Raw genomic sequence first — 14,946 nt, forward strand, 5'->3', positions numbered from 1 at the left:
GGTTCAGGGAGGTTATTCTCCCTCTGTACTCGGCACTGGTGAGACTGTTCCTCGAATCCTGAGTTCAGTTCTGGGCCCCTCACCACAAGAAGGATGTTGAGGCTCTTGAGCGAGTCCAGAGAAGAGCAACAAAGCTGGTGAAGGGGCTGGAGAACAAGTCTTACGAGGAGCGGCTGAGAGAGCTGGGGTTGTTTAGCCTGGAGAAGAGGAGGCTGAGGGGAGACCTCATTGCTCTCTACAACTACCTGAAAGGAGGTTGTAGAGAGGAGAGTGCTGGCCTCTTCTCCCAAGTGACAAGGGGCAGGACAAGAGGGAATGGCCTCAAGCTCTGCCAGGGGAGATTTAGGCTGGACATTAGGAAAAAATTCTTCATGGAAAGGGTCATTGGGCACTGGAACAGGCTGCCCGGGGAGGTGTTTAAGGCATGGGTGGACGAGGTGCTAAGGGGCATGGTTTAGTGTTTGATAGGAATGGTTGGACTCGATGATCCGGTGGGTCTCTTCCAACCTGGTTATTCTATTATTCTATGATTCTATATTATCACGAGGGTGAAGATATGTTTCATACTTCTGAACAAAGATGCAGTCAACATTCTCACTCTATGAAAAGGGAGATCTTGAATAATGTAATGTCCCTCAGTTCCTTTTTGTACATGACACACTAAGTATACTCCCTTAAGTGAGGCAAAATCTATGCAAAAGCAACCTCGTGATGAACCTTCTGCAATCCAGCTAAAAAATCAATGCACTTATAACTACTGCTACATATGGCTCTTCTACTTAAGAACATCTGCCCATTCTATTGTCCTAATTATTCAATAATACTTCGTCTGAATTAGTTTCTCAGACTTACATATAGCAAAGCCACGAAATTGGCTCAAGATCAAGAATACAATCATGATCTTTGGGAATATTTATTGAAAGTTTAAACAGTTGTAACTGAGAGTGAAATGTAAAGGATCCTCTATTATAAGTCAGGAATACCTCTACACTTTTAACTTATCTAGGGAAAAGGCATGCAAAGTATACTGAAGTATACTTTCAAACAAGTGACCTGAAACTCTTTATGATAAATATGTTCATTAAAAACTCAGTAAAAGATTTTCAAACTTCATTTCAAGGGCAAGGGATTTTTGGTTTTTTTTGAAGTGTAAGGCAAAGAAAAAGAAAGAAAATCATTCTGGTCTCAGCCTCTGAAGATTCTTACTGCTTTATGGATCTATATTGTGGGTTTTAAACTTGTCCACTGAGTGACAGCAGAAAAGAGATAGCACTCCATTGGTATGTCATTTCAACCTGTCTGATGTATCTGTGCATGTATGTTTCACATAGAATAGCTATCCTAAATATCAAGCCTGCTGACTCATATGTACATCTCATTTTGAGGGCATAGAACAGTTTTCTTTCATTTAAAAGATTAACTTTGCATTATCTGAGGCATAGGCATATTCTAATCCTGTTATTTTTGCATGTGACTGGAAAAATAAACATTACAATAATTAATCCCCAGACCAACATAAACATGGTTGATGCAATAAATTAGATTATTTAATTAAAGCTATGCCACCCAGCTGCTTGCATGGCACAGGCACTTCATCTAACATATCTGAATATTCAGAGGTAAACTGATTATTTGGTTACCTGTGTGGTCTTTAGTTTGAGTAAGTTTCACCTTCAAGCTTGATTATTTCTAGGATCATATTACCACAAGAATTTCTTTATAAGATTGACAAAGCAGTGTCAGAAAAAAAAATGACAAGGCATTAAAGCAAGTCCTCTTCTTTGCGATAGGAAGACTTGGTCGCCATCTCATCACAAAAGTGAGCTTGTAGCACAAGTCCAAGCCTCCTCCATTTTTTCTGTATTAAAGTGTTGGTATTTCTAGTTTACTTTGCCAACCAGATCTCACCACCATCATTCACCATTTGCCTTTCTCACATCATTCCCTGCTTTGTGTGGTTAAAGACAAAGAAGAAAATGACGCGGGTCTTGGCTGCGTATTAGTCAGCATAGCCTGGTAAGCACTCAACTCACAGTAGCTAGCAAAGGGGCCACTGAAAGCTGCTTAAAGCTTATTCATCTACTTCTAACATTTCATGGACAGAGCAGGGGCTTCAGACAGTGAATCAGACCTTCTTCTCTTCTAGAGCTTTTCTTCCTTTTGTGCAACTCGTGGAGGTAGGCAAGGGTGGGAAGGGAAAGAGCTTCTTCTAAAGCCTATTTCATACTAAATGAAAAAGTAGATCAGTCATCCACCCCAGAGTTGCACCATCTATTACAATGAAAAGCCAGTCTTAATGTTGAGCCAGTTGTTACTGAAAGGTGAGGGAGAGATGAGGTGGAGGCAGGAAAAACTTATTTCTAATTCTCTACCTCTTTGCATTTCACCTCATTTCTAGCTCTTGAACACTGAACCCTCACCATGTCCTGGGAGGGCATAAGTGTTTGGTCTTGCTATGAATAATGTTACCATGTCCAGCTGAAGAACTTTTTCAACAGGGAATAAGGGACAACATCTTCAGAAACACCACTGTGGACTTAGTCTCTGTATTTTTCAAAAGTGGTAGAGGTGTTTAGGATCTTGGTTCTCACAGAAAATCAGTGAGAGTTTTGTACCTGGCCTACTTTGACGTTCTTCTAAGTGCTACCAGGTACCATGCTACATTTTTAGGCACCTAAGTACCTTTGAAATGTTGTTATCAACCACTACTGCTGATGGGATGTAGAATTTAAAGTCTGCTGAGTGCTTTGAAACTTTCAGTGTAGGACATATTTGAGCTGCCTTTTGTCTTGTTTCAGGAGCAGACTCCCTAAACAGCTAGTCACATGGAGACCAGGGGAATCGCTTTTCTGCTGTGTTTGCGTCTCTGCTCTGCTAAATTTTTTGCCTTGTCCCTCACTGTGACCCTGTTTTCATTCTTTTCTTTTATCTCTTTGGAGAGATACAGTTTGAATTTTGCTAAATAACCATATATCTCTCTTGATGATTCCTTGAAATATCAGTCAGCCAGGGTCTCTTTTCCCATGGAAGACTGAATACTTATAGGATGACTACCAGTTATGCGTTCAGCTTACAAAAGCTTATAAAAATAATGTAGAAAGGAATTTCCATTTTTCCAATGAGCCTGCATGACAATTGTCTCCAGCTGCATTCCTGCACTGACTGTCCATTTCATTCTCTTCTAGCATACCTTGTGTATCTCTGAGGATATAACTGCATAATGTCCAAGGCTAGAATGCACAATCAGGTTATCTAGTCTGACACTTTGTTGTCAGAGACTCCTATATTCGTATCGGGAGCCTTTTCAGCTGATGTATATCTTCCACTAGGTAAATAATCATCTGTAGACATCAGGGAAAGCAATATCCATCCTATGCTGTAGTAGTTTATCACTCTTAGTGTTAGGAACATGCACCTCATTTTCAGTCTGGATTCAGTTAGCTTCAGCTCCAAGTCATTCATTCTTGTTAAACTCTTCCTATTAGATTAAAGGCAGCTATAGTAGCCATAGTGGGTTGGTTTTTTGGCTTTTTGTTTGTTGGGTTTTTTTTTTCTGTAAAGATACTTAGCATCCATAATGACAAAGTAATCTTTTTCTGATGCAATGAATGGATTACTTTATTACTCTCTGTGGATAACATCCTTAATTTGTAAATGACTTGAGTGACTTGTGTTTTTTTTTTTGTTCTTTGTCCAATTCTTATACTGTATTGACATGCAAGTTCCAGTCTCTCCAGTGCCCTGTACACATGTGATATGTGGCCATGGTCTGTATCCCCTGTTGCAAGGTTTATAATTCCATGGCTGTATGAAAAAATATCAACCTCAACTTGCCATTCACCTTGTCAGTTTTAAAACTACTTTCTAGATGTAAATGTAAGTGGCAATATAACACATGAGGCAGTAGGGAATTGGACCCTGAGGTTAGAAAGACTACATTTGGGTGTCACAAGAGAATATAACTCTGAGTAATGAGATAAAATTAAGCAAGGGAAAATTTAGGCAGACTGGAATGAAATAATTCTTAACTGTGAGATCTGTTAGGTTGTAGAATAATTTTCTATGGGAATTGATGAAGGCCTATAGTTACTTCAGACATTTAAAACTAAACTGGCTAAAGCACTTAAAGATATTATGTAAGAAATTAGTCTGCAAGAAATTATTCTGCATTGCCAAAGGGAAGGATTGGAAGATCTAGTAGGTTTTTTCCATCTCCACTTTCTGAGATTTTGAGGTATAAAGCCCCACATTGTTGGCAGAGTTGAGGGATGCCGCTAAACCCTGTCTGTGTCAGAGAGAAAGGAGTGAATAATATCACCTGTTGGTAATTTTGCAGGAATACTAATCCAGCATTTTTGTGGGCTGCTAAATACAACCACTGTTGAGGGCTGGGTGCATAGGTTGTGTCTGAAGGCAGAAGCCTTTACTAATTCAAAAATGTCAGGAAACAGCAGGTGAGTAATGAACAGGATAAAGGAGAGGAGGAGTAGGAAACTAAAAGTCAGGATGGGCCTGACATGCATAATGGTGTCATGAGCAAGTTATTAGTCAGAAATGAATCAGCTTGCATTACAGGAGATGAAATATGAAGCTCCAGTCAGCCAGCTGGGAAAACTACAAGTCTTCTATAGAGTTTAGCGTATGGGCATGGATTCATACAATGATACAGTTAAGATGAGGCCAGAGACAGGATCCTTGCTAAGGGTTGTGCAACTACAGAGCAAGCCAAACCATGGCCCCTGCAGAGATGTACAAGTGGATAAACAATCTGACAGTGAAAGCTGTTAAGAGAACATTGGTAAGTAAGACCCTAGAGAAAAATCACGCAGTACTAAGGTCCAAATCTTGCTCTCTTTTTTTTGTGTGTATGGTTTAATATGATTTGATCCTAAAGTTGCTTAAGTTGCTTTCAAATCATAACACAGAGTGGTCCTTTAATTGTTCCTTTTATACATTAATTTTGTCTGCATTCCTTACTAGGCAAATCATTGTTTATTGTTTCTCTTAATTTTTACATCTGTCTCTCCTCCTAATCTCTCTAAATCTCACTGAAAATAAACATGAATTATAGGTGCTTGTACTGGGTCTGGCTGGGATGGAGTTAATTTTCTCCACAGCAGTCTGTACAGCACTGTCTTTTGGATTTGTGGCTCAAACTTTATTAACACACTAGTGTTTTGTCTATTGCTGAACAGTGCCTGTGCAGCACCGAGGCTTTCTTTTTTCCAACTCTGCCTGCCCCCACTAGGCTGGGAAGAGATCGGAGGATACAGCTGGGACATCTAATCCAAATTGGCCAAAGGGATATACCATACCATATAATTTTATACTCAGCAATAAAGACTGAGTGTAGGAGAAGAACATGGGGAAGGGTGGCCATTGCCCAGACAAGCAGGGTATTGGTCTGTTTGTGAGAAGTGGTGGACAATTGCCATGGCATCACTTGGGTTTTTTTGCCTCTTTACATTTTCCATTTATCTCAGCCTGTGAGTTTTCTTACTTCTGCTCTTTCTGTTCTCTCCCTTGTCCCATCAGTGGAGGCATAGTGAGCAAGAAGCTGTGTGGGTGTTTAACTAGTTGACCCAGTCAACCCACTGTAGTGTGTTTTTTTCATTAAAAAAATTGAACAAAGAAACAGTCAGAAAGGATTGTAGCCCTCAGAACACCTACCTTCTACATGGTATAGCAACCACTCCGAAAACAGGCCTGGCCAATCCAAAATGCACAACAGCACAACTATGTGCATCCCACTTTCTTACCTCTGCAGTTTTTACATTTCCATCATATTTTGTCTAATAAGCCACGATAAAATTAATGAACTAATGTTTTTTGCTTTCTGTGTGTGGCCAGCCACTTGCAAAATACCTTGGGTTTTCTCGGTCTGGCTTCACAACTCCCTTTTGCCCTTACAAGTAGCGCAAACTGAGAAAGCCTTTATACAGCACTGTCCCTAGCAGATTTTACATCGGGGCTCTGCTGTAAGCCACCACCACCATCCCATCTGCTAACATCTATTGGGTGACATCTATCACATCAGGGAACATGAGACACACGGCAGTGCCCAAGCTTGTGTGCTGAAAGCTGCCAGCACTTCAGTTATTTCCTAACCGGAGATATAATTCTGGGAGTGCGCAGGGCAGAGTGAGGAGTTTCAAACACTGCTTGAGACATGACAGAGATGTCTTCCTAAAACTGTATGCAAGCACCACTTATTTGTTCATCAGAAAAAACTGAGATGAAGATTTGGACCCCAGATAAAAGTGTTCAATCCTTTGCAGATGGATCCATTCAAAGAATTTTAGTCAGTGCGGTGTGCATCTACTCTTTTAGATCAGTGGATATGCCAAGTGTGGTATAAACCTCTCATAAGCTGTATTTTAATTTATTTTTACTTCTCTGGCAGTGCTGAAAGTACTGTCATTCCAAAATGTTTGTTCTAAGAATGATACCGAATTTGCATGAGATTCTAACATCTTTCTAGCCATGAAAACAATAGGTTAAGGATCTTGAGGAAATAAGTAATAGGTACATCATTAAAGCAGCAAAACCCTTTAAAGTCACATTTGAAATCAAACTAAATCCCCCCCAGACATAGTATGAAAGAAAAAGATAATTGGCCACCAGGTGTCACTAATTGGTCTCCAATTGTAACAGAAGGATTAATACCAAGACAGGAAGGTTAACTTAAGTCAAGGAAGGAATAAAGTTAGACGGATTTTTTGTTGTTGTTCAGGTCAGGAATTTAAAAATTATCAAAGAAATTTGTCTTCTTGTCTGTGTAGAGCCTAATAACAAAGAACACACTGTTGATGCATAAAATGGACTCCTCCTTCCTTTTCCTATGAAATCATTGCTCACAAGCTGCAAAAACTGATCTTTAAAACAAAGAAAGTATAGCTGATGAATATGCATCTGTGGTCAGCTAATGCAAAAATCACTTGGACTTGGGAGGTCTTCTTTGTGTTTGCCTGATGACCTCCACTGTACTCAGCCTATCTAGTACTGTAATGTCCCTCCTCAAAGTGTGATTGAATGTAGACTTTCCCACAGGTGCATATCACTGGATGACAGCATAGCAGGAGTAACCTAGTTAACCTGGTTCTATGGTTGTCATAAGGTAACATTTTCAATTTTTGCCTCTGACACCACCTTTTCATTTATTTTTTCATGTCTGCAAAGTGAGTTTGCTTGTTACAGTGATGTTATTACAATGTACTTCAGAGTTTATAACAATAAAACCCCAGAGACATTTCCTATTCAGGAGGCAAAGATTTACTTTGGTAGCTAAAATGATATCACCACTCCCATTCTTTGCTAACACTGCCTGGTGTGAAACATATGACACTGTATCATGCATTGTAGATGTGTCTACAACACTGGATCATGGAATCATAGAATCAGAGAATAACCAGGTTGGAAGAGACTCACTGGATCATCGAGTCCAACCATGTACAATATGGATGTACAACAACTGCAGACAAGGTCCTGTATTTAAACCAGAGTTATAATAGTAAGGGCTTGGATGCTTTGTTGGGAGCATGCATGTGCCAACATAAGAAAATAAAAGTCAGATCTTGCTCCTTGATCAGTGTTGAGTGGATCTGCGCATCAATAACTTGACTTGTTTTATCTCTGTAAGCAGAGTTACTCAGGGAGGTATGTGGGTTTGACACTCGTAAAACTTTCCTCACTGAGGAACAGAGTCTAGGGTTTTCTGAACATCTGTGCAGCTGATCAGGCCTTACATTTTTAAGGAAAAAAATTTTCTTCCTAAACATCATTCACATTGGTTAGTGTCCCTGTTTTTTTCACTAGGGAAATAATGAAAGCTTATGGAAATTTGGGATCTTTAACCCAGCTAGTGATGGTTTAGCATTTAGAAGATATGCATTATAAGACTTGTGGATAACTGACCTGGGTGACATATCTATACCTGTATTTCCCCATGTGGAAAGTGGGGGAAAAGGCACTGACTACCCTTGTAAAGTGGTTCTAAGACTAACCATCAAAAAATGCTGCATTAAAGCTGGGTATTTTTATTACCATCATTAGCTGAAATTATGTAGCAATAACAGGAAGGGAAGATCATTAATGACAGATGAACAGCTCTTTAGTTAGGAAATGGTGTCATGACACAGGCTGATATTTTCAGTGCTCTATAAGCACTGAAACACTGTTTATTACCTGTGTTATTTGTTGTGAGAACTAAAACAAAGAATTTGCAGCAATCAAACTTAAAGACAAAGCCTGCATGTGAACAGCATGAATTTTTAGGAAAGCCAACAGAAGAAGGAACAGAGAAGCTCCAGACTATTGAGACTTTGAGATAGGGACCATCAGGAAACACTCTGTAAGTAAACTATAAGTACCTGTGAAAACATGGATCTCTGCATATCAGTTTTCATGCATGGCTGAGCACCAAGGCTTTAACAGACAGGGTCCCTTTTCTTAGTCAAATTGCATGTGGACCCCTCTGAGTCAATGTGTCTTGTCTGTCGGGAGATTTGGGAGAGCCTGTCAAAGGCTTTTCTGTGCTAAAGCTCAGCAAGCCCCTTCACGGGAATTTGTAGATACAGCTCTTTCATTTTCCAGAGTAGCGCTGGGGAGACTTCTGTAAAATGTTTTGAAGTGTGACTGTGCCAGACCCTTGTGTCTGACAATTATGTTTGTTTAAGCAAGACCTCTTAGTTTGTAACAATGGAATTATCTATTTTTCAGGACAATTAACACAATGTTTTTGTACGAGCTGAAGGTCAGGGGATTAATGTGGTTTTATCTACAACGCATTTTTAAAAGCTAATTAAGAATCATTCAGTTCACTCTGTACTAAAGGCTGAGAACGTTTCACATTAGATGACTTTTGCTCCTCTGCGGCAGCATAAGGGGAGAGAGAGAGAGGAATGAAGGAAAAGAGGAATGAAGAAAGAGTGAGCTGGCATGCAAATAAACAAATACATCACAAGGATGCAGTTAATGGAGAGCAATAAAAATCTCCATCCTGATGACACTAGAAATAAAAATGTCTCCTGGACAAAAGGGCTAATCTAAAATATTAATCAGCAAAAAAAATCAGCATTTGCAATCACAACCATTCCTTCTTAAAGGAAGAGTGGTGGTGAGGAATAGAGCATTATTTTAGAGATACTTTTATCAGCTAGTGATATGGAACATATACTATCTATCTTGCACCTGACAGTTTGCAGATACCACCATGTGGGGAAAGACTGGTTAATAGGCTTCATGTCAGAGGTGGGAGTCTTCTGGGAGGATGCATGTGAGGATGAGAAGCAGAGGTGGAACCAGTGTGCCAGGCAGTGATCGCCTGGCAGAAGGAGCTGCCTACTTGCATGGGGATGAGTGTGGGTGGCAGTGAAGAGACACTATGCCTCAAACACACCTCAGTTTCAGGGACTGCAGAGTATAAGGGAAGGAAAAGGAGAAAGAAAATCAGGGGTGCCTAGAAGTAATGTGAGGATTTGAAAACTAGGGCAAAGGGTTTATTGTGAATACAGTGGCCTCTGCCTAGGCTTTTAATGGGAAAAAGTAAGGACACTGGAAACTGTTCCTATACTCTTGCCTTTGGATGCTTATCTATGCTGCTGATTCAAGTACTCTGAGATTCATTTGTCTGCTCAAAACATGTAAATACTACCAGACCTTGAGGTGCCTCATTTCAAAACTAGGCTATGCACTAGTATTCTGTTGATCAAATGTGGCAATTATTTCAGGCTTAAAACCTTTTAAAGATAACAATAGGTGTTACCAGTCAAAGCTAAAAGTACACATGCATTCAAAGAGAAAGCTGAATAAGGAATAACAGCAATATGTGTAGATGGAATATATTATGGTTTATCACCCTCTTACACAAAGACTAGTAAACCCTTCAAAATACAGCAACCTACGGAGCTAATAAAAGGCACAGAAATGTGTGAATGTCTCTGTTTGACTAATTGGTGTCTTTCTAGCATTGGTAGGATGAGTCACTGGATTCATGTGAAGATGAACATATTAATAACTTCATGCTGCAGCTCTGCCATGAAATGTAATCTTTTACAATTCTGTATTCTCAAGTGAAATACAAGTTTAGAACCAAAATAAAATTAGAAAAGATATTTGAATTGTCAGATTATATTATTTTAAAATCTGAGTTTATACATTTAAATATTCAACATAACTTGGAATATTCCCTTTCATCCCCATCACTTCCTCAGTGTGTCACTCCCTACAACAAAAGGCTGAAGCATATTTAAATATGGGGCTACCAGGATAGAACTCCAAGCTAGTCTGTGTCATTATCTGTATTTTTAAATTGTACCAAACATAAATTAACCTTTTTTCCCCATCCATAAACACTTAAATAGCAAAGCTTATGTAGATCATATATGACCCAATGGCAAAGATGCCAGTTGCATATTGAAATTTGCATATGTAATCCACATTGTTAGCAAACAATGGGATATATATCCTTCCAGCTTTTGACAAAATTCAACAAATTTGAGTAAATAGATAAAAGAGCACAAGGCTTGCATTGACGACATAGTAACTACATCCCTGACTCTTTCAATTCTATTTTAAAACTTTGTCCGTAGCTTTAGACATTAGTCTACAGAAATGTTCATCTGAGTACTTGATGGCTTTAGAAGGTTATATAGAAAGTGTCTGACAAAGCAGCAAGTCGAATCAGTGTTTGGAAGTATTAAAATGATGACCAAACCACTAGACTGACCATTTTCTTTCTTCTTGATGTTAATGAGACTTGATTTTAATGAGACAGCTTCACAGGCTGTGTTGCTTACTGGAGATATGTTTGCATTTGTGCATTAAACATAATTATAATTTTAATGAAATCATGAGAAAGAAAAGTTACAACAATTATAGTGTACACATGACCTAAATCTGAATTTCTAATTTCATTGAAAAATGTATCTTTTTATGTTAATAGCATGAAACCTGATGGATTACATTCATGACAAAGACTAACTTTATCCTTGAAGTATTAAAAAAAATATTTTCTGGGTGTGGATAAAACCTCAGAAAGATAACTATCTATTTTCTACCTCATTAAGTGATTTGATATGTTTATGTTTCTATTTGTTACTTAAAATTAGCTGAATTTTTAAAAATAATTAATGCAAAACGTATGTACTTCATTCAATCTCACTATGCCATTGATGCTTTGAAACTGCTTATGCTCTTGACTGATTTAGTATATAAGGGAAAACAGTGTTTCTAATGTTTTTGCAAAAAAACCCAAGTTCACAGAACTGAAAATTGCATGTATATATATATATACACACACACACATGTTTATATGTATTTATATATACATAGACATATATAGATGTATTATAAATTATGCGTAAAATATACCTATAATGTAATGGAAACACATGGCACACATACATATAAATATAATGTGATACACTTGTAAATGTATATATACCCAGCTTGAATTCTTAAGTGATAATGAATGATATCCAGCCCTATCTCAAATGCTTAAAATCTGAAAATGCTTATGGTAAATAGTCACATATCTACTGCAGATAAAGACAGACTTCAATTTCTTACCTGTTTTTTTTGTCTCAGGGACAGCTGTCTTGTGAGTTTTCTCTTTTTTTCCTTCTTTTTCTAAGATTTAATTAAAGAAGATAATTTGATATGCTAGAACTCTGAATCATTCACTCAAATATGCAGTTAGCCAAGTCCTGATGGGAACATACTGAAAAACATGTGGCTTATTTGGAAGTTTAGTTCAGATTATTCCCTTGTGTTTTCCCTTATACGTGCACTTGACTAGCCAGAGAGCAAACAGCTAAAAATGAAATTAAACAGTATCTATCAACTATAGATGATTTGGATCTTTATAAATGTATCAAAGGCTAGATGAAAATCATCGGTGTATGAATGTGATACCTTTTAGCTTAAGTTTCAGTACCAATAACATTATTAATAGATAATGAATTACAAAAATATTTTTCCATGAAAGCAAGATCTTAGTGGATTTTAGATGCTTCCTGGAAATGAATGATCCAAAATGTCATTTAGATGGAAATCAAGGCTTTGCAGTTTTGTCATGGAAAGTTTTGGTTGTGATTCTCTCAAAAATATAAAAATTAAAACCATGAACCAAGTGGTATCTCCCAAGAATTTTGTGTATGACAGTGGCATTATGTACCCCTATGTACAGAGACTCCATTAAATTGTTTAACAAGTCCATAGATGTCCATCAAACAGAACTATTTATTTGTCAGGAAAAGAGTCTATAAAATATTGGACACTGAACACATCAGGTTGTAAAGAAGCATTAACATGCAAATCATGACTAGGCCAGTAAAGGAAGTACAATACAGAGACGGAGTTGTAATATCAATCTAACAAAAAACAATAGCATTTGAGTCAGTTGGAGTAAAAGCTGCATGAGACCAGTAAGAAACATTCACAAACCATACCTTTCTTCTTAGTTTCACTTGTAGCCTTCTTTGCATCAATCTTTTTCTTTTCCTCTTTTCTCTCTAAAAAATGAAACAGAAGCGCATCTGATTCTTTTTACATATAGATACACAGATATACACATATGTATATATGTATATATTTGATATGGGTATCCTTGACAAGCTAGAAGTTCTAGGTTTGATACGCTGATCACTGACTTAGAGGTTTCTGTACGTAGCTCAGAAAATACAAGTTAGCACTCAGAGAGTGGATGTGCAGCTGTGGATTGAATTGGAACCAGTGTATAGACCAGACAATTATTTAAATATTAATTCAAGAAATTATGTCAATTAAATGGTGCAACTTAGAGTTTGTTGTAATGATTCAAGAGCCATATACCTACTCTGCTTCTTTTAGAAACCTGACTGAATGGCAGCAAAACTTGGAAGTGGTACTTGGCAATAAATTCAGAATGCCATGAGAAGCCTGAATATATAATATATCTTTATAACACTTTTTTTTTTAATTGAACCTTTGAAATTGTATTCATAGAGAATTGCAGTTAAAGCATCAAACTTCTGCCTTTATTTTGTCAATTAATTGGGCAACTGTAGAAATAAAGATAATTTTTTCTATTTTTTTTTTTTTTACAAAAGACTACAACAACTTAATTACTTATTCCATGAATGTTATTAATTAGAAAACTGAGCACTCAATAGAGGAAATGAGGAAACTATAATTCTTATTTTTCCTCTGGGTAATGAATCCCCATTTTGATGGGGAAGAATACAGGAGTACAAGACTAGGAAATCTAAATTATTTTTTTACACTGCTCATCCATAGAAAGCCTATTTTTTTACCTTCAGTTTGTGCTGCATTACTTTGGATGTTGGTGTAGTTACCGGAACTATTTTTTTGTTTTGTGAGGTTTTATTGTTATGAATGTGAATAAGAAACCAATCTTTATTACTACACAAAATGGCAGAAATGCAGGGCCAGAAGCCTTTAAGCAAGAATCTTCTCATTTCTTGAAAATTATTTGCTGTATAGAATATTTTCTGAAGCCAGCAGACCCAGGAAGACAGTATGCTGTTATCTCTTGCATAAATTAACATGAAGATAAAAGAAAAGGGAAGAAACTTACTTTTCACTCCTCTCGATACCACAATAGCCTTTTCTTCTGCATGAAAAAATATATACAAAAAAGGAAAGAAAAAACATCATTTGAAACACTGCACAGCATGCTTCCTAATCCAAAACAAAATATGTGTATATTTGACAGAAAAAAATAGATATTTTCATAGAGTACATGAATTCCATAATTTGTCCATAATGATTTCATAGATAAATTTATTTTGCCTATCATGGAGGCAATGTATTTACCAATATTCAGGGTCTTGCCAAACCATACCTCTGCTAATTTCCTGACAATTGTATTTAAAGTTCAATATCATCTTGACACGTTCCAGTTCTTCGTCATTTTGAAGAGATATGTTCAATGTGTTTCCCTTGTTATTGTCTTGACAAAATGAAGCAGAAAATCCTTGCATGTGTTTCACAGAATGTATCTGCTATTGTTTTGTGTGCTTAATTCTCCCTGCTGAAACCCTGAGTGTACTGGACTTAAAGATTCACATTACTTTGTGTTGTGAGCGCACTTTATGGCACTCAGGTTTCTTAAGCACTTATAGAGCAGCAGAGTAGTGCTGATACGATTCAAGCCTGTTTGGAGCTTCATTTATTTGCACATTTCATTATTCTTGTTATTGTCTATCTCTAGGGTTCCCAGGAGACTCTCTCCCTTTAATGTGCTGTTCCAGACACTCATGCTAGGGACTGTGGCTGCTTCTTCAAAAAGGAAGACTTTTCAGCCTCGGATGATACACAAGCCATTCCACAGCTCTGCTTTCCCATGCCGCCTATGACTTTTAAGTGTTTCTTTTCCACATGCAACTCTTCTGATTTCTAAAATGTGGTTTAATTGTTTGCTTACTCTGCTTGATTTAATGAAAACTGTTAAACATATCAAGGCTAACAGTTATTGTCAGAAAAAAAACTTCCCTCTAATCGTCTTCCACTAGCCTTTACTCCTTGTAACTAGAGAATGAAGTGCTATTTGTACTTCTGTGATTTCCACATTTTTCTGAGTATCTCAGTTCTGGTGAACTCATAATAGCTCCACTCTTCCAGGTAGATTATTTTTTTTATTATTCTCTTTAATCAGAGACTACTTCTGCCTTTGAAGTTGTGATATTTTGCATGCTCTGGGGTCCAGCTAAGTGACATGAAATCTGCTCAAGTTTCGTAGCTAGGTTCAGAGTCGTATGTGTCTTGAGAGTCATAAGCTGAGACATGGAGGTTTGAAAAGCAAAGCTTTGTCTGGAGGGTGTACTGGAGGTAGCAGAATTTTTTACTGCAAGTAATTGAAAGCATAAGGAGACTATATCCCTAGCTGCAGAGCTTTTACTGCTAAGTCATTCCACCAATTATTTCCACTGACAATTTTCTTCTGAC

At 37.5% G+C, this 14,946-nt stretch overlaps 1 protein-coding gene across 14 annotated transcripts in view; it reads right to left on the minus strand.

The window, feature by feature from the left end:
• The window catches only part of TRDN (triadin), a 217,455-nt gene that overhangs the window by 92,920 nt on the left and 109,589 nt on the right, over positions 1 to 14,946 (minus strand). For all 14 annotated transcript variants that reach the window (XM_069851798.1, XM_069851792.1, XM_069851787.1 and 11 more), the window contains 3 exons: positions 13,577 to 13,612; positions 12,450 to 12,512; positions 11,569 to 11,628 (listed from right to left, as the gene is read on the minus strand). In XM_069851798.1, the coding sequence (XP_069707899.1) occupies positions 11,569 to 11,628; positions 12,450 to 12,512; positions 13,577 to 13,612 (159 nt within the window). The remainder of the gene's footprint in view (positions 1 to 11,568; positions 11,629 to 12,449; positions 12,513 to 13,576; positions 13,613 to 14,946) is intronic.

Source organism: Phaenicophaeus curvirostris, chromosome 2, assembly GCF_032191515.1.
Source record: "Phaenicophaeus curvirostris isolate KB17595 chromosome 2, BPBGC_Pcur_1.0, whole genome shotgun sequence".
Classification (NCBI taxonomy): domain Eukaryota; kingdom Metazoa; phylum Chordata; class Aves; order Cuculiformes; family Cuculidae; genus Phaenicophaeus; species Phaenicophaeus curvirostris.